General features: G+C 39.5%; 1 protein-coding gene across 6 annotated transcripts in view; it reads left to right on the forward strand.

Annotated features, from left to right (window-relative positions):
- chsy3 (chondroitin sulfate synthase 3) overlaps positions 1-16,564 on the forward strand; it is a 76,963-nt gene extending 60,399 nt beyond the window's left edge. For all 6 annotated transcript variants that reach the window (XM_030769817.1, XM_030769818.1, XM_030769819.1 and 3 more), the window contains one exon: positions 15,002-16,564. In XM_030769817.1, coding sequence (XP_030625677.1) covers positions 15,002-16,564 — 1,563 coding nt within the window. The remainder of the gene's footprint in view (positions 1-15,001) is intronic.
- The last annotated feature ends 3,490 nt before the right edge of the window (positions 16,565-20,054 follow it).

Raw genomic sequence — 20,054 nt, forward strand, 5'->3', positions numbered from 1 at the left:
TGTCTGTCTGTCTCTGCCTCTCTCTCTCTCTCTCTCTCTCCCCCTCTCCCTCGCTCTCTCCCTCCCTGCCCAATCTAGACAGACTGAATGCATGCAGTTGGAAAACAACATGTTTTTGGGAAATAATTCATTTATTCATTCATCGGACATAGAAGTTCAATGCTGACATCAAATGAAGCACTTTTGCTGTAATTTTCCACGTTCCAGTACCTGGCAGTGAATCTCAATGTCATTTGCTGTCCTGGATACCAAAAGACTGCACATATTTGGTGCAGCCAACTACAACAACCTTAATCAAGGTCTTCCATATGTCACCGTTATGTACCACTACCTGTGAAAAAGACACAATTGAGCGCTCTCTGACACGGTATGTTAGAAGCACATCTGAACCCTGAAATATAGCTTCATTTTGTCACAGTGGTATCATAACTCATCGTTTCATGCTGGGATGTTTTGACACTTGTTCAGTCTGTAGGTTCTACCTGGATGCTTTAAGTGTATTAAATGCTATTGCACCAATCCCAGCGACTCTTTCAACTCAGCATGTATCTCACAAAGTTTTGCTGCCGTGAGAACAAAGTGCTGTATGAGGAATGCAGATAGAGCACAGCACACTACATCAAACCCCACTCAAGTTCTCCCTCCCGCACCATTCGTGCACTGGAATATCAAACAGCCTTGGTCAATCCCTTGATTAAAGCTGTTCATTTATTACACACTGGCAGTCTGTCCTCAGTCTTTGACTTTGCTGACAGAAAACCGTTTGGGTAGACCTAGCCCCCATGTAATCAGAGTGAGCAGCATTCCAGACCTATTAAACAAAATTATGATGCACCTTTCAGAACCTAACATCACTGGAAAAACTGTCAGTGCAGACTTCAGTTCTTCTCTAAGCATTGAGGGATTTGTTAGGCTGATGATTATTTGATGTCTTGAGGCTCTGAATGAGTTGAGGGATCTGTTGAAAGGTGGTTGCTATTATTACTGCACAGTAGAACCTATTCACATTGGTTCATTTCAGCAGAACAGAGGACAGAGGCTGAATTTAGTGGCATGCATGTTTGACAGCCTGTTGACATCGTGTGTCCCTGAAGGAACATGCACAACAGATGCTCAAGAAACTTTGGATCAGAACCCAATGAATCTGGCAGTGCTACATGAAGGAACAGAATGAATGTCTGTATTTCTTTTACTCTCTCTGGCTCGGATTCTCTCACTCCATCCTTGTATCCCTGTCTTTCTTGCCAAGATGCAAGTGCGCCCCCACGTTGTTGCATTGTCTCTAGTGAAATAGCAGGCGTACAATGGCAAGCAGAGAAGGAGTGCTCACAATCGTAAGCAAAATGGATGTTTGGGGTAATAAATAAATGCAAAAATGAGACTTTCAACCACCAGCATGTGTGTCTATGCATACACACACCAAACTGGGGGATTTGTGGCTCCATATCACAAGATCAAAGCCTCCTTAGATGTTGAATCATTTAGCCAGAAGCAAGCTCTTCAGCAGAACTCTTCACAGCATGAAGGCAGGAGAGATGGGCAATTGGCAGTCGTCCCTCTTTGAACGGCTCCCATCTGTGCCTGTAATTAGCAGGTGATGAATTTCAGGGACTTTGTGGAGTCGGTGAATCTAAGAAGCCATCCATTCATTCAGACCATAGCACTGTCTAATACTGTGTCACCCTTGCAGAAATGACCTCGATGACTCTGAGACGTTTAAAGAGCTCTACAGGAAATGATCAGACACTAGGAAAAACATATATAAGCAAGCATCATAATGCCTATTAGACTGTGCCATAGAGTTCTTTGTTGGCTGACAGCAAGAAACTAAGGTTAACATGGTCACAGTTTTTGTAAGTGGTCTACACTGACACTTTTGGCTTTGTTTTATAATTTGAAAATGGAAAACACCACATGAACAGTTGTGTAAAGCAATGTGAACTGGAACAGCACAGGTTTTCTTAGCCTGGCATTGATCATTGAAGTTTCTCCCACACCATGGCTTGTGACAGCACTGTCAGTGCATTAATGAGTGTGCCTTATCAATGAACTCTTTAGTGGAGGTAACCCTTTTCCAACATTACCAGCTCTCATTTTCCTATCTGTATAAGACAGATGTTCATACTCAGTTTATACTCATCCAAACAGTAGAACCATTTACTGTATATCTACAGCAGGAGCTTTCCTGCATCATATGGGCAGAGATCTGATTAACACAATAATGTCCTCATTCAGGCCACATGGAGATGTCACTACTGTTAGGTTGATAAGCATGATGAGCAAGCAAGTAGTACATACCCAGAATATAAATCCAAAGGGGCAAGGAAAGAAACAACAGTTTTAACAAATTTCCAATATTACAAAACACTTTCGGGTCTGAGCCATGCTTTGATGGGTCCTGTTACAAATGTTTAGTTTCTGCTTCCATTTCCTGCTCCTTTGCTGATGTTGATTTTTTAATCCAGTGAACGTTGATACCTTCTAGTCTTTTGACATTCCATTGTGTATTGTTGTCCATTTTTAAGAAGTGTACAAGGCAAACAAAGGTAGTTGACATCTTCAATTTCACCTCTCAGTTACAAGTTTTTACCAAGTTGTTACTGAATATTTAGCTAAAAATAAAACATGTTGCTTCTCACTTGACCGGTTAAGGTGCTGCTGCTGCTGGTTTTTTTTTTCCTAATTATTATTACTGTTCTGTACAGAGGTGTCAAAGAAGGATGTTACATGGGGTTAGTAAAGTCAAAACTCATACAAATAGTGCACTGTTTACTTAGGTGTCTATCATGTTGTTCTTTGCGGTAGTTGTAGCACTGATTCTGGCGCCTTGTAAATACAGCAGATTTCTTCAATTCAAGTGCCCCAAGGTGCGAAGTGAAATCTGGTCAGCAGCACTCATTCAGTGTACTCTAAATCCTGCCATGCAGAAGGGAATCTCTCTTTATACATAGTGCTTTGTAACCTCAGGGAAAGCTCTTTCACTCTCCCACACTTTAGTTCTCTTGCTCTGTTTCTCTCATACACACAAATACAGACCTGACATGTGCATACACACACACACACACACACACACACACAAACAGAGAGAGAGAGAGAAAGAGAACCAGGGCAACAATGAAACACTTGAATGGTTTAGTCTCTCGTTGACACATAGTCACATATTTATTCTCTCACATTCGTAGACACACACACATAAACAAACTGTTCTGTTTTTGAGTGAGTGGTACGTTCTTTGCATGTTGAGCAGAATAAAGCACTGGCTTTTACCAATACCTAATAACCAAATGAGGGACAAAACTTGTGCTATCATTTTTACATCATATTTGCTACAAAATAAACCAAACTTGACTTTGAATCTTTGCATCTCAACTGTAAACAAATTAGAAGAGGCACATTATTCAAATTATCCAGTCAATTTCCTGCTTGAACCTTTTTCAGTACACTCAGTTTATGAGGTCAAAGACTTTCAGTCCCATGTTAAAACTCAGATTTGGTTGGCAGATTGTTATTTAATTTTTCCATTTATTCAGCCCAGTGTGGGATTTTTAATTACCTAGTATCTCATGTGTGACATGTGACAAACCAACCCTTTCAGCGTTTCATTATTAGTTGAGTGGTAATGTTCAAGGGTGCATTTTTAGGAGTTCACAGTTTGCTTGTTTCTGCTCACAACCATATAGGCTCCTCACTGATGAAGACTTTATGTAGTTAAGGTTGATATCATCAAAAGCTGAGTTAATTAACTTTCTATCTTAAAGTTTAATCATCTTTTCTGAAATGTTTTATTTTATTTTATTTTCTACAAAGCAAAGGAGAGACACCACTTCACTGCAGAGAGTAAATACCCTTTTGCAGTGTATGTCTCTTGTGTCTTGGCATATGCTTCAAGATAGCCAAAGGTGGTGTACCTTGTAAAGATGCCTGCCCAGTTTCATCAGGATATTAGATAGCTGTCAGCACATCTTTAAGATACTCTCTGATACAGGCTACTTGGTTTTCATCTCATTAAAATGGCAGATGTAGTCACCAGAGTGCTCCTCCTCCCTGTAAAGAGACTGGTAATACCAGCCTCCTTCTCCATAAGCCTACACAGTACCCATCACAGAGAACAGCAGCTTATTACAGAGTCTGGGCCCACAAAGCTTTAGTTCTACAGATCTACAGCCTCTGCAGCCCTTGAAACACATTTTGTCTCACTTCTGAGTATTCCCATGTTAAAGTTTTGAAGGGGAAAAAAAAACAGAAAAGAGAAATCATCTTTCTTCCTAAAACATCCAGATACAACCTCAGTGTTTCTGCTGCAGCACTCTGTGAAAATTGCTGTAGTTCTTGCACTTGTGCTTAACTGTGTGTGTGTGTCTGTGCGTCTGTGTCTGTGTGTTGTGTTCTTATGGACATCAGGTTCTCTGAAGCACACCTGAGACTGCACCGTTGTAGTTGCTGCTTATTAATTATCCATTTTGGTGCACTGCCATTTTTTCATTTGAACAATAGCATGGTGATGAAGTGATCTTGGTTCATGTCATCTGCTTTTTATTACAAGGTGTGACATCATGATGAATTCATGCATCAATGAAGTACTCTTTTTACAGAGCAATCTGTATGGCACTTATATAAGGATTTAATGTTTAGTCCTGATTCCATTAGCAGTTCCACTATTTGAGAGCGTATTAGCAGTTCCATCTTTTCCCATTCCTCTTATCATTTATTGTAATGTGAAATGCCATTTACAAAAGGAGTTAAACTAATGAAGCTTTGTAATGATGGTGTCTCATACCCGAATGAGATACACTTTCACTTGGAGAAGAACTGTTCATGGATCTTGAGCGTCAGTGGGATTTGCACCTTCTTCTTGTACCCTACATCTTGATTATTTAATTAAGGATCATTGCTTTCATGTTTTCTGAAATCACCTGTGAATTCTCAGTCGTAATCGGTGGCTTATTAAAAGATAGCAGTGATGACCTCTGAAATTCTGCCTCTCAGCACTTTGCGGTATCAAAATATCTTTTTCCGGTATCACCAAGTTCAGTCACAGAAATAAGAATATATGCCTTGTGAAAGTTTGGCTGAAACATTTTTAAAATTTCATTTGCACCTATAAGTTTTATCACATACGCCAATTACTTTGATAGCCATATGTCATGTTATACCAGCTGGTATGTATATTTCAAGAAACACGTATGATCATTACTGTGTCTTCATCACTGAGCAATCTAATGAGTTACTTTTAGCAAATAAACGCACTTCTTATGGTTCTCTCAAGCCTGTGCCTCTAATGAACTGCCAGGAAAATGACCTAACACACTGAACCAGTCACCACAGCTCCACACCCCTACTCACCTTAGTCAGCCAATAACGAAAGTCAGTTCCTATGTGCTATGTAGTTCAAATAAACACACACACACACACACACAAAAAACATCCAAAAACAAAATGGTTGCTGATATGGGATCTTAAGTTGTTCACTTTCAGAAAGGTAATCTGCTGATAAAAGTTACGTTAGGGTACATTAAACATGGCCTGAATGTTTGTTCAGAACATTTGTTATGAAGCATTAGAAGCATTTTTATTAATCTCCCTGTTAGAGCACCACCTATGGAGAAAGTCTATCACATTTTCCATACCACCGCAGAGGCACCTCTCAGACATGCCTACCAACTTTGATGATGATCGTCTGAAGTATTTGTGAGTCACAGCTGGGTTTTTTTTCAAATAGATCAAAAATTTTGTTCAGTATAGTGGTCATATTGAATTGAAAATGAAAAATTCTAATGGATCATTACTGTAGTTATGAGCTCAGAAATTCTTTTAGGCATAATTTGGTGATGATTGGGTAAACACAGGACTAGCTGGAAATAGAGGTTTTACAAAAAATGAAATATGGCAGAAAATCCAATATGACTGAAATAAGTGGGGTTAACAGAGATCAAATCATCTTAGGACAAGAGATCCACTTGAACCGCTAATTGTAAGAGAAACAGAACTAAACAGCAGGATTCTGGCAGCTGTGCTGTTTGGACCCTCAATAATACTAACTGGAGTAAAAGACTTCTAGACAGACCAGGGCTTGAAAACAAAAAACATTTAGGTAATCAGTTAAAACTGTTTGTTTTCAAATTCATGCAATTTCACAAAAAAGAATAGGAGTTCAGAATATTCCGTTTTAGCCTACAGCCTTTTAGCCTTCACTACACACTCCAGCAAACATTCGTGGGCCACACAACCACCAGTGTAACACATCATTTAACTTGCCAAGTAGGTAAGGAAATTTTATTACCAGAGGTAGCTAGTTAGTTGCAGTCTGGTTTATTTTCAACTGATATTATTAAAGCAGAATTGAAATAATAACCAAGTCCTGTTTGCTTAAACCAGCAGTGATCACTTTTGACAACAGTGTAGCTCTAAGCACATATTTTAGAAGCTGTAGCGAAATAGACTCTTTAGGCTCAGTGTTGAAAATCAGAGGGAAAGGTTGTGTGCATATCTTAGCAAGGCTATATTTGTAAAACACAGAACACATTACATAGATCTGTTTTCATGTCACGGCTGGTGGTGTGGTGCAGGACCCAAGTGCAAAGACACGATGGTTGACAGTGATAAACAGAAGACTTTACTTAAAATGAAGATAAAAATACAAGTGCAAACTAATAAAAGCCAATAAAAAAAAGGTGCAGCATGACAGAGTGCTCTAAAACACAAACAACGATAGACAAAGTACAAGGCAAACACTAGGACTTAAATAGAAGGAGAACTGAACAGGGCAACACAGGATTGGATAAAATTAACAAGGTAATAATGAGACAAAACAGGAACAGGTGAGGGGCGGAGACAGACAAAGAACAGGAGCACAAAGACATGGCAAACCAAAAGTCCAAAATGGCGGTGCAGGTTGTGACATTTCAGCTGTAACCCTCTAAGTATTTGGCAACAAGATCACAAAGGTGAAAAACCAGGGGCACATGGTAGACAACTTTAACATTGTTTGTTTTACTAAAAGGGGAAGGTCAAAGAGATACGTTCTTCGGTAACTTTCTAGTTGGCTTTTCAGCATTCACAGTAGCCTGTGAGGCTGCCACTTCTGCTGAAGCTGCCAGTTAATTCCTCTTGATAATAGAGAACTTCTCCCTAACTCTGATGAAATTATTCATTCTTTACAGAGAAAGAATATTCAGGCCTCACATCAGTGGTTTGTGTTTGATCATGGATTCTTAAAAGTGCATAAGAATGGGATTTTAAGATTTAATCTCTAAAGCAACCTTGTACTTTGTCGCGTGACCAATGGGGTTCAGTCTAGAAATCAAAATATGAAAAATGATCGGATTACTCAATGAACAATAGATTACAAGACAAAATAGATGGAAGATTAACAGACCAAAAGGATAAAGTATGAGAAGAAAAGAACTGTGCAAATCAGCTCAAAATAACCTGACACCATATGCCACAGGAAGAGAAAATGTACTAGCTTGCTTCTGCTCTGCACATTAACTGTAAAGCACCATTACATTTGAGAGATTACATAGGCCTGCTAGATTCCTTAACTTGAATTCCCCCAGTTCATGATCCAGCTCAGTGAATCCATATCCGCTTGGAAAGTCCAAAGAAAGAAAATGAAACCGCATTGAGAGGCTCATTGCAACGTGGCTCAAAGACAGTGCTAGAGCTGCAAGTCCTATTCTTGTGCCACAAAGTGTTTTAATTTCTTATTTGATGTATCTGTCTTGTAATGTTCAGAGGTATAATCTGGTGATTTAACAGCCAAAGACACAGAGCTTCGAAGAGTTAAATTACACATGACTGTGTGCTATAAAATCCAAGGTGGGGGAAATATCACTCTCAGCCTTTCAAATGCTTTGTGCTCTGGCACCAGGTAGTGCTGTCAGAAGCCATTTTCACATATGCACTACGGACTATGTCCGCAGAATCAGGTTCGCATTTTGTCCGAAGTTGCCCTTTCGCACATGTAGCGCACAACAGGGGGCTGTCAGTGTCAGATGTGTGCTCACCTACTCGAAATACTCCATTTGGTTTAGGCAAGGGGTGGCACCTGGGTAGAGCGTGCAGGAGGCAGGACATGACGCAAAAAGTATGCTGCGAAAATCGCAGTGTTTTGTTTACAACACGTCGAAAATGGTGGTTGAGGTTACCGACTTCTGTCTGACAATTTTGGCCCAGCCCTTACCGACAGACGGTCCCAAATCTCGTCGTCTCTCCAGTTAGACATTTTCGTTGGCGTCTCCGTGTAAATGACCCTTCTTCTTCACCCTCTGATGTTTGTATTCTTCCGGTTTCGTGCCAGAAATGGCATCAACACGCCTACTTGCTTGCTGTGCGTTCTCCGGACTATAATCTGCCCTATTCACACATGGACTCAATTTAACATACCACGGACTTTGTACTAGGGGGCTGGTAGAATAAAGTCCGTTTAGGATCTGATCTTACTGATTCAGACATTTTTTGCATTCACACATACAGCCCCTCTGGTTAGAGTCTAGATTATTTTAGGCTTGAAGTGCATGTGTGAAAGGGGCTAAAGACAAGCAGACACATGGATGGTTTGTGGCATTTCAGTTTTTACCTGCGTTATCAAGCGGTAGAGCCGGCTGTAAAGGATACATCTGAGGTGAGACATTTAAAAGAGAAACGCGAGTAACACTTTTTGAATTAAATTTATGCATGTACCTCTTAGCACTCAAACCACAAGTCGTCTCCGAGATAAAGGGACTGACATTCCTTCTAAAGGCTGTGACTTCAAAGAGCTGGCAGTATGAGATGAATACCTCTCCTTCAATAAACAGGGGTCCCACGGTTGTCTGGAGGCAAGTGCTTCTGTAAGCGCTTTTAATGCTCTTCCTGCATGGTGAACTTCATTCTTGTAATGCAGGGCAATAACCATGCCTAAATATGCAATGAGAGGAAACTCAGCTGTGAGTGTAATGATGCATGTCTGTCCAGTTTTAACACCAAAAATAAAATGAGTTTAGACTGCTTTAATTGACACTGATATTTAGTCAGTGTTAGTGAGTCATGTATAGACATTATTGGACTGTAGCTTTAGTACAGGCATACTTTAATATTACTGAGTTCTGCTATTGCTGTTAACTATAGCTCAACAGTGTTCAGCTCAGAGGGCTGCATGTTCTCTAGGTACATGATAAACACCACCACTGTATATCACCTGATGTGATTGCATTGTCCCTGCTTCGAGAAAGAAAATACACGGGAAATCTGAACTGACTGACAATTTTTTTCAATAGTCTATTTACTATATGATATTCTGAGTTACACTGTCCAGACCAAGACTGCACCCCAGACCTAGCACAGTCTCAGACCAAGACCTTCATTCATGAAAAATATACACTCACTCACTCACTATCTAAGCTGCTTATCCTAATTAGATTCGCAGGGGGTGCTGGAGCCTATCCCAGTGCTCTTAAGGCGAAAGGCAGGGAAACACCCTGGACAGGTCACCAGTCCATCGGAGGAAAAATGTACAACGAATAAATATTAAAAAAATCAGGTGCATTTTGCTCCTGCAGGTTATGTATTAAATGTATAGAAACAATGTAAAGCCTGCTACCACTACCTACTGTCTGCTATTTGCTACTCTGCACAGATGTGTTGTAATATATGTTTTCTGAGGGATTGACTATAACAGACTGAAGTCTGAGACTCTGAAGCAGTGCCTGAGGTGTGATTTTTCATCGGCAGTGCTGTCGACTAAACGCAGAATAATGGAATTTCTCATGGAGGAATAATGTTGCATTTCTCCAGCATGGTTGTAGAATTTGTTTCAAGATGCAGTGAAGTTATTCTGGCAATGTGTGTTGACCCAACTTCCTGTTAAGAAAATTTATGATGGTGCTTCCTTTCTTCTGGCAGTTACCTGTATACTTTTTCTGGTTTATCAAAACAATACCTACAGACGTTGAACAATGGCTTTTTTTCTCCTCTTTCACTGCCTCCCTTGATTTTTTTAAAAAAAATTTTTAATTTACACAGAGGGCAAATTTTGCTGGCTCCTCTTACAGTTATCTAGATCTGTTGACCTTAAACTGCAGTATTCATGCGTATAGATTTTTGCTGCATGCATTTTTAACATTTAATACGATAACTCCTCAGTTTTATTGACGTTGCTGCCCGTCATTCTTGAGTCTCCGTATTCAAGGGTGATACAATTGGAAAGGAAAAAAGTATAAATGATTCAGAAATATCATGTACTATTCTTGTAACATTTTGCAAAACATAAGCTTGAGAAAGAAGAGTTCGAGCACAAGCTGGGGGAGGATATAATTGATGTACAGCCCTGCTGTGTTCAACAACAGCCATATGCCTTGGAGATGGCTCGCGGAACAAAGGACAAACAACAAACAATTTCTCCGCTCCTCTTCCAGCTCTCTCATCTACATCTCTTTTAGAACTTTCTCAACACTCCCACGCAGAACAGTTTCAGTGTCACTGACCGGTTCCTGTCGCTCTGTGACACTTTCCCCAACGCTGACATTCCACCCATACAAAGATGACTGTATGAAGGCTTTCTGTGGGGGGAGAAAAAAAAAAAGCTGTTCGCAGCTTGCTCAAAGCTGTCCTTGTGGGGGAAGGCACTGGCTGGAGGCCAGGCAGGGAGTAGCCTGGCAATGCAGCATGCTCTTCTTCAATCAGGTTTAGCATTTTATGAAGAGAGATGGAAGGGTAGCAGGTGTTTGAGCAGGGGTAACAACAATCCTTCAACCTTAGAGTGATGGAGGCTTTAAATCCCATATTTACACCAGTAGGGGTTTATATAGATCTAAATACATCTATCTGGCTGCGGTTTGAGTTGGCTTGATAGTCGTAAGGCATTTTCTTTTCAACTTTTTAAAAAAAATTGCCTGTTTTACTGATATGTAACACGCAGAAAGAGATTCCAAAAAGTAGGTAGGTAGGAAAGGACTGATTTGAGCTGCGTAAGTCAATGTATCACTGCTCATAGAACAGATCTGAAGTGCTATGACACTGCATTTAACATGAGTAGCATTGTAGATAAATATCAGTTAACCAACAAAAGTGCTGTAGGGTATCAGGGCATCAGATTAGGACTGTTTAAACAAGTTCACTCATAAAAAAAAAAAAAAAGGCACTGAAAGGGATTTTGCATCTATACAGGATGTGTGTATGTATGTGCCTCTAATCCATGTTAAGGTTACTGTGTCATTCGTTTTAAAATGTTCTATTAAATTATATTGAATCAACTCATCTTTCAATTCAACTTTCCCGTGGTTCCCATTTGTTTAACAAACTATGTTTGTCTTCACACACTAAAAAGTCTCTTGCGTGTCAGTCAACTAAACTTATTTACATTGCTCAGTTAACTATAAACCTGAAAAATGTTGACAAAACATAGTCAGGACAGCTTTCTTCCTCAGGAAGTCTCTGTAGTCAAGACATGGTGTATTCTTTCAGTGAAAATGTCTGTCTCAGTTTGTATCCTGTGCTACATGCAGTATTCCTGTCATGTTTGTTACAATGAGAGGAAAGTGACCTGCAACCATAAATCAGAATCAAGGACTAAATAATTTGAAGTGATAATAAATAACTAAAGATAAATCACTTAATTTAATTAGATGTGTTTGCATTGTGTGAACATCGATAAGTTTAATGTTCCATTAACAATAGCGCAAGATCAGCTGAGCTGAATTACTCTGAACAACAACACAGCATTACAGAAGTACCAGGTAAAAAAACGGGAGGAGGGAAAAGCTCAACTGAAGGCTAACATCTTCATTGTAAGGGTATTCTATTTTATAATTATTATTTAAATACAAGTTGTGGTCACCTTGGTCTTAATACGTTATGCTTTGAAAGAAGAACAAATAAAAATGGACAATGGTTCTATGCCTGAATTGGTAAAAGTTTAAGGACTGCGGTTTGTCTGGACAGGTAAAGTGGAACACACTTAGAACGGTTCCATGAAGAAATCTGGCTCAGTTATGTCCTCAGTAATGTCTGGAACCCTGTTGTGAAAAGCGAGGGACTACCCTGCAGGGAAGGAATGTCTCCGGAATGACCTCATTCAAACACTCTGAGAGAACTCAAAGAGTATTGTACTTCCCCTCTCAACAGATTCAACTGGTGAGAGAGGGATTGGGGCTCACTCTCAACATCCCACCGCAAACTGTTGCATGCTTTCACAGAGTGTGCTGGGGGTTTTTTTGTTTTGTTTTGTTTTTTCCCTCAAATTTGTTTTCTTTTTAAGCGCTGTGTTGAGGCTATTTATGGAGATTGTTTTCCTCAACATAGATTTATTTTGAATTGCTATCTGTTTACCCCTGAAGTCAGATGAGCATTGGAATGATACTCTTGAAAAATCAGCGGCAACCTTTTTTAAGCTTCATTTTCCATTTGTAGGCTTCTCATATATTCTTTTACCCGTCAGAACCGTTTCAAAATATGGACAAGAGTGCTTTGTAATCCATCACCTGAGGACGTTTCTGTAGACTGCGTGATTAAAATAGGACACCATCATAATGAACTGGTGTAAACAAATAGTGATGGGCATCCATAGAGTAGACACCATTTTCCTCCAGACCCAGCAGTGATATACAGTCATTTAAAATACTTAATTGGAAGATTATTGGCTTTGTTTAGGATTAGCATATTCAATGGCCAATTTGCTATTTTTGGGGATAATAAATCCATATAATTATTGCTGGGAAAAAGTTTCTGGCCTGAATGCAAGTCTGATTTAGCTGAATTGTGGAAGTGTTTTACACACACACATACACACACATATTTATACGCATGCACCCAAGCAAACACAAGTAATTATTAGGCCTTCAGAAGTGAGAATAATAGGAAGTTCTATTAGAAGCAGAGTAATGTTTTGGAGTGTTTTATCCTGGAACATGTGATTTTAGGTAGTGAAATGTTTCACTAAGTATTTCCCCAAGCCCTGCCAAGCTACATCAGAGGGTTGTATGCTTCACAGAGTAGAGCTTAAAGTTTTAATTTGAGGCTCTATGAACTGCACGAACAGAATAGCTAACTAAATAACCCTCCTAAGAGAGTGTAAGTTTAATGAGAACAGTTGAATCTGGCAGCATGACAGACAGCACCGAACAGAAGATGTGATATCTAGTGATAACAAAGCATTGTTCAGATTTATCCATGGGGTGTATAGACTTGTTTAAACTAAGATTATGTCTTCAGCAGAGAGCTGAATATAGAGGTCCATCAGTGATGTGATGGTTTCATATTTATTAATTAGTTACATTTTTCTTGATGACAGATGAATGTTGTGACACCTCGTTGAACGTTTGTTATCATTACAGAATAAAGGCATTTGCTTGCAATTATTTTTAGTCTTCATAAGTTATAAAAAAAACAACACAAATATTCTCCTGAAAAAAATAATATAACAGGTTTGTTTCTCAAAACATCTCTTTCCTTGCATAGACTCATTCATCTTAAGCAACTCTAGGGTCAGAGCTGCTCTCGATAAAACACAAAAATAAATCTCTGAAAGATTTAATCCCCTGAGGAAAAATTCATGCACGAAAACCATCTTTTGTCTGGCCTGCACTATTAGACGTCCTAATCTATCACCCTGGCTCCATAGGAACAGTGAGAAGAGTAAAAGAGCAGGACTTCCATATAAGCTTTTAGTGTCTCATGGCAAGAGAAGAGAGCACAAGATACAATTATCAGTTACTATTTAATTAACTGCTTAATTAGTTCTGTCAAGAGTAAGGACAATGAGGAACAAGGGCTCACTGTCGAGCCAAAATTGGCAAGTACTGTATCAGCAAAGCATGCTGCTGTAAACAGGCAGTGTAAACACAACAACACCAATAACACACTGACTTGACCTCTTGCTTCTCCATCCCCTTCTCTGTATTTTGCACTCTTGTTTGTTTCCACAAGCTGGATTAAATCTTAGACAAAGGGAGTTGTTGGTTGAAAAACAAGTTTGTTTATGTTCATCATCAAGTGCACTATTATTCACTGAGCCACACATATCTGCTGACATGACAGAAAGCGCCTTCAAGCTGTTTGATATGAAAACAAAAAAGATCAGGAGACAGTGGATTTGAAAACAGGTTAATTGGTAATGTAACCCCTATTATCTGTTTCACAAGAACTGCTGATGTTCCCTCAACATTGTTTGTCCATATGGTTAACTATTGCCTTCACTTAGAATATGTCCCAGCATTTCACTGCAGCTTTAAAATAAATCAAATACATTAATAATCAAAATAAAATCCATTCTTAAATGTCTTAGAGAAGTGATTGGTTTTTTAATAATAAAAAAATAATCTCTGCTCAGCTCCTCCAACCCACATCGTGGTGTCATATTTGTTTGTTAAGAATGTGCAGTTATCATGGTATTTTCTTTTGCTGTGTTGGTCCTTAACTGATCTGCGGAATAATGAACCCTCATGCTTTCTCTGGCTTGTAAATATGCCGTGTGATATTTCATGGGGGAGTAGTACAGTGACTCTCACCGACGGGGGAGACACTGGGGAGACTTGACTCTCACTGATATTATATAGTTCATTGAACTGTATGGATTGCATCTCAATTTAATAGTGATGAAATGGAGCAAAGGCCAGTGTTATTTTCAATCATCTTTTGTCAAGTTTGAACTTTTGCATCCAGAGCTACAGTCACTGCCAGTGGGTCTTGTGTGTTGCCATAAACTTTAAAATAATGATGTAATAAAATATTCATAATCATCAATAAGCATCGTTTATCAGTACATTTTTGGTGCAGTGATGTATTAAAATTACACCAAAACTTATCATTGTTGTTAACTGTTTGTCCATTCAGTTCATTTGCTTTTTTGATGCAACAGAACTTCCCAACCAAAAGGAAGCAATGTAGTGTAATGACCCATTATAATTACTTTATTATTGGAAGTTACATAATTATTTATTAATAATCTTTATGAATAAACATAATTACTCATTAATAATCAGGAAAATACTCTGATTATTTTCTCTTCATCTCTGTGTCTCTGCAGATGCAGCAGCTGTTCTATGAGAACTATGAACACCACAAGAAAGGCTTCTTTCAGGAACTGCACAACAGCAAGATCTACAATGCCATTACGCTGCACCCCAACAAACGACCTGAGTACCAGTACCGTCTGCATAGCCACATGCTGAGTCGCCAGATTTCCCAACTACGCTACCGCACCATTCAGTTGCACCGTGAGGCTGTCACCATGAGCTACCTGGGCAACACTGAGGTGCACTGGGAGGACCAGCAGCTTGGGTTACCACCTTCCTATACACGCTACCAACCCGCTGAGCGTGGCGATGTCATCGAATGGGAGTTCTTGACAGGGAAGCACCTGTACTCCACCAATGAGAGGCTGATGCCCCGGCAGGCCCTTGGCCGTGGACTTCGGACAGCTCTGGAGGACACAGTGCTCCAGGTGATGGAGATGATCAATGAGAACTCCAAGGCACGTAGCCGCGTCATCGACTTCAAGGAGATTCAGTACGGCTACCGGCGGGTAAATCCGCTGCATGGTGCAGAGTACATTCTGGACCTCTTGCTGCTTTACAAGAAGCACAAAGGACGCAAGGTGACAGTGCCTGTGCGAAGGCATGCCTACCTGCAGCAATCCTTCAGCCGGCCCTTCTTCAGTGAGGCAGAGGAGCTAGATGTGGCTGAATTGGTAGAGGCTATCAACACTGATTTGCAGTCCTTCTCCTTCCTCTCCAACTCGCTGAAGATGCTCTCGCCCTTCCAGTCCACACGGGAAATGGGTGAACAGAGTCAGAAAAAAGTCCACCTCCTTGTGCCACTCACAGGCCGTTACGACATTTTTGAGCGTTTCATGGAGAACTTTGAGAAGACCTGTCTCATACCCAACCACAACGTAAAGCTGATCATCATCATGGTAGACGATGATAGCAACCAAGATAGGGAGAAACAGCTAGAGCTGATTAAGGAGTACCACAATAAATACCCGAAAGCAGACCTGTCAGTCACCCCTATGACAGGAGCCTTCTCCAGGGGCCTGGCCCTGCAGCTTGGAGCCACCCAGCTTGGTAACAATTCTCTGCTGTTCTTCTGTGATGTGGACCTGATCTTTAATGTTGATGCTCTCCAGAGATGCAGAGACAATACCATACAAGGCCAACAGGCCTATTTTCCAGTTGTCTACAGCCAGTATAATCCTAAAATTGTGTATGGTGGGAACCCGCCTGTGGATACCACCTTTGTATTCACCAAGAAAAGTGGTTTCTGGCGAGATTATGGCTTTGGTATTACATGCATCTTCAAAAGTGACTTGCTGAAGGTTGGTGGTTTCGACACCACAATCCAAGGCTGGGGCTGGGAAGATGTGGACCTTTTTACAAAAATCATCAACTCTGGTTTGAAAGTGTTTCGTAGTCAGGACACAGGTATTGTCCATATTTATCATCCTGTTAACTGCAATACTAAACTTGAGAGAAAGCAATACAAAATGTGCCTCGGGTCAAAAGCAAGTACTTACGCATCCACAATGCAATTAGCAGAACTGTGGCTTGAAAAGCACTTGGGCATAGGGTACAACAGAACTTCCTCCTGATGTCCCAGTCATCCATTGGGAGTTTACCTCAGTTCTGCACAAGTGCAAACACCAACAGATAGTGCACTTGTTTTTTGGTTGGATGTGCATCTGTGTTAGGTGTCTACACACACGTGTGAATTGAATGGTACGTCTGAATATTTTGGTGCAATCCCTCACATCTCTGTTGCACCCTCGAATTCTACTACAGCGTCTTCCAAAGGACATTTCAGGCACAGGGCTGAACTGAACATTGTGTTTGGGCTCGTGAGAAACTGTGATGTAATTTATTTGGGGTTGGGATGTCTTGTTGTCTTTTTTTTTTCCTAGTTGCCATCTTGAGATCCATTCATATCCTCAGGAGCACATCTGTCATTATGTGGCCATCAACAATGGATGCGTGTGAGGCAGTCCTGCTATTTGGCCTATTTAGTGAAGTGCTTTTCTGCCAGTGTGAAAAACAACACAAACAACTCCATCCTCAGCTGATAATAACAGTAATAATTGTTATAATGATATCATTATCATGCCAATAATGGTAATAATAATAATGTACTGAGAGTACCACAAGTGTGCTTTACAGCTCCCTCTGGGGAAATGGACTGTAAAACAGACTTTTCTAATTTATACAAATTAAAGACAAGATTGTACTTCATCTGCAGTATTTTTAAAACAAGCGTGTGAACTGTTTTGATGATTGTATCTTTTATTTTTTAGTCAAATATCACCATGATGGTAAGGTACTGGCTACCGTCCAACAATGGCTGTGCTCTTATATCATTTGAAAAGTCTGCTCTTTTGTTCTCTCTCTCTCTCTCTCTCTCTCTCTCTCTCTCTCTCTCAGTGTCTCTCACTCTCTCTCTCTCCCCTCTTGTGATTGCATCATGTTTTTTTTTAATTTCAGCTTTGTAGCTCTTATGTCGTTCATTTTGCTGGCAAGAACAACTAAAGAATATGAAAAATGATTAATTTATAATAAAAAAAAATGTTGAAATGCATATCTGTGTCTAATCAGCTGTGGCTCTTGCTGTATGAGAAAGTGAAATCTACTTAACACACAAATAATGCATAACCCTCTCCCATCATCTAAATGGACTTCAGAGAGCAAAGTTCAGCATCACACTGAGCTGATCATATTTATATTCACCTCTTTACAGGAAGAGAAAAAGAGACTACTAATCATTGACCTTCTTGGTAAAGAGACAATGGAGGAACTAACTGGCGAGAGAGAGAGAGAGAGAGAGAGAGAGAGTGTGTTAAAGCAAAATCTAAGGTTAAGGACATTCAGAAAACCCTTAACATAAAATTGAGAGTTTTACCATGTATCAACAGAAGTAGAGTGAACTGATTTAGAGTCAGACTTGAAAAAATGTTTGTTTGAATTCATGAATGAATTTAAGATGTTTTGCATTTCATAGTACTTTTTGATTGCATTTATTGATCATATTGTTGGAAAATATATCTCCAGCTTATTTGTGATAAATAGTATTACATCTTCGCCAGTCACAGCCTTGAACAGTGGTGTAATATTTGAATACTCAGGTTAGTTCCTCTCCCAAGACTACTCTCAGTAAGACATACAAAACTCCATTCCATTAAAAGTTTCAGCTGGTCAGTGCTTCTTGTTGCCTCTCCACAGACTGTAATCAGGTACTGATGCAGAAGGCATAATGAGAACTTCAAAATCATTTTCCATTCTGAGAAGAGAATAATTTCTCTTATATACAGTGACTCATTCCTAATGACTCATAAACATCCATTTCCAGACTTCTGGAGGAAATGTTTCTCTGTTGGAAATCTAATTCCCATGTAATGCAGTGTTCAAAAAAAGTAATTTAGTGCTTGGAAAGTGATCTTGAGATATACTGTTAAAAGGATCTGTATGAGAGTAGAGGCCCTTTCAGTATCAAATACCCCTATTTTACTGGAAAGAAGTGTTTGTACCAAAGTTTATAAATGAAACCACAATACTTATCATGATTGTTCTTATAATTTTTGCATTATGAACTATTATACTTTGTTACTGAAGTATTATTTATTTACCTATTATGTGAATGAGCCATTTGAATCTTAGGATCATGAATCTTAGGATCAAGATACATAGAAAGAGGAGGAAAACAGAATGGTATGGAATCCAGCTTCACAATCCAATGAATTTAATACCCTTTCTAATGTGTAATGCAGAAATAGAATACAGGAAGCCAGATTCTAATTGACAAGTAGTATATTTAGCAACTAACAGTTCTGTAAATTGCTTTCCTAAATAAATGACCTCTTTCCCTTGACATTACTTCACATCATTTTTGTGTGAATATGGTTGTGTGCATTGACATCCTACTGTTGCTTCTCAGTGATGAATTAGTCAGTCTGTGTGCAAGGAGCAAACAAGATCCACATAGAGGATGTGCTCCTTCTAGTGGACAAATTTAATATGATCCATTTTGTAAAGAAGGATACGTTTAGGTTTAACGAGTCGCCCTTATCAAAATGATGTATTGCAATGATATTTGGCCAAATGTAAACGTGTTATGTAGATAACAAGAGGTTTTTTTTCCCCTAAAGGCAGAGAACATAACATGCATTAAGTGATTTCTTTAAAGCACATGACTTCAGCACCACAGGACAACATCAGTTCTGATATATATTTAAAGCGGTGGGGGTTTGACTCATTTCTTCCATTACAGTTTATCAATGCTGCAGAGAGTGAGAGTAATGTAAAGTGCTCTTAATCATTACATAGAGCATTTGCAGGCTATTCTAGCTTCTTAACACCATCCAGACGACCAGACGCTGAACAGCTTACTTAATGCATCCAACTTACTTTATGCTGTCCTTTCTTTTCCCTTTTTGATAAATAAGACATTTCCCCATTTTTTATTTTTTTTTATTACATTACTTCTGATTCAGCCTCTCCCCCTCCGTAAACCTTTTTATTTATCACTTTTTTGATTTCTAAATCCCAGTATACTGAGAGTGTGAAAGCTTAACTATTGATAGTGAACACATTTTTCAGAATGTTTCAGTTCAGAAGTTTGGGAGCTGAATTTCCATAATGCACCGTGTCCCTAAGTGTCTGAGGTGAGTTGAGTAGCTTGGCTTAACCTATAAGTCTTTGACAGTGACTGATGGCTTACATTACCTTTGTCACATTGCGAGGCACCTTGCCCTTGAAATGTCTTGGCAGTACTCCACACATCTACCTAAAATACACAAATTTTCACATTAAGCACAGAGTAGTAACCTGGACTGCTGTCCTTGATGCCCTGGCTTGCAGGTGTTATCAATAAAGCTGCAAAATGAGCCTGTTGACCTTTGGAATCGAATATTGATGGCGAAAAACAGAGGCAGGGCATTCATCCACATCTTTGGTTTAAAAGATCGCTCGTCTATATGCACTCTAAAGGTCAGTGCCTGGACGAGAGATTTATGAGCCCAGGATGCATGGACTGAATGTTAAAGGTAGCGGTTGTAAGAGTAGGTGTATGTTACCTACGGAGTAGGTATACAAAAA

This window comes from Chanos chanos, chromosome 3 (genome assembly GCF_902362185.1).
Source record: "Chanos chanos chromosome 3, fChaCha1.1, whole genome shotgun sequence".
Lineage (NCBI taxonomy): Eukaryota > Metazoa > Chordata > Actinopteri > Gonorynchiformes > Chanidae > Chanos > Chanos chanos.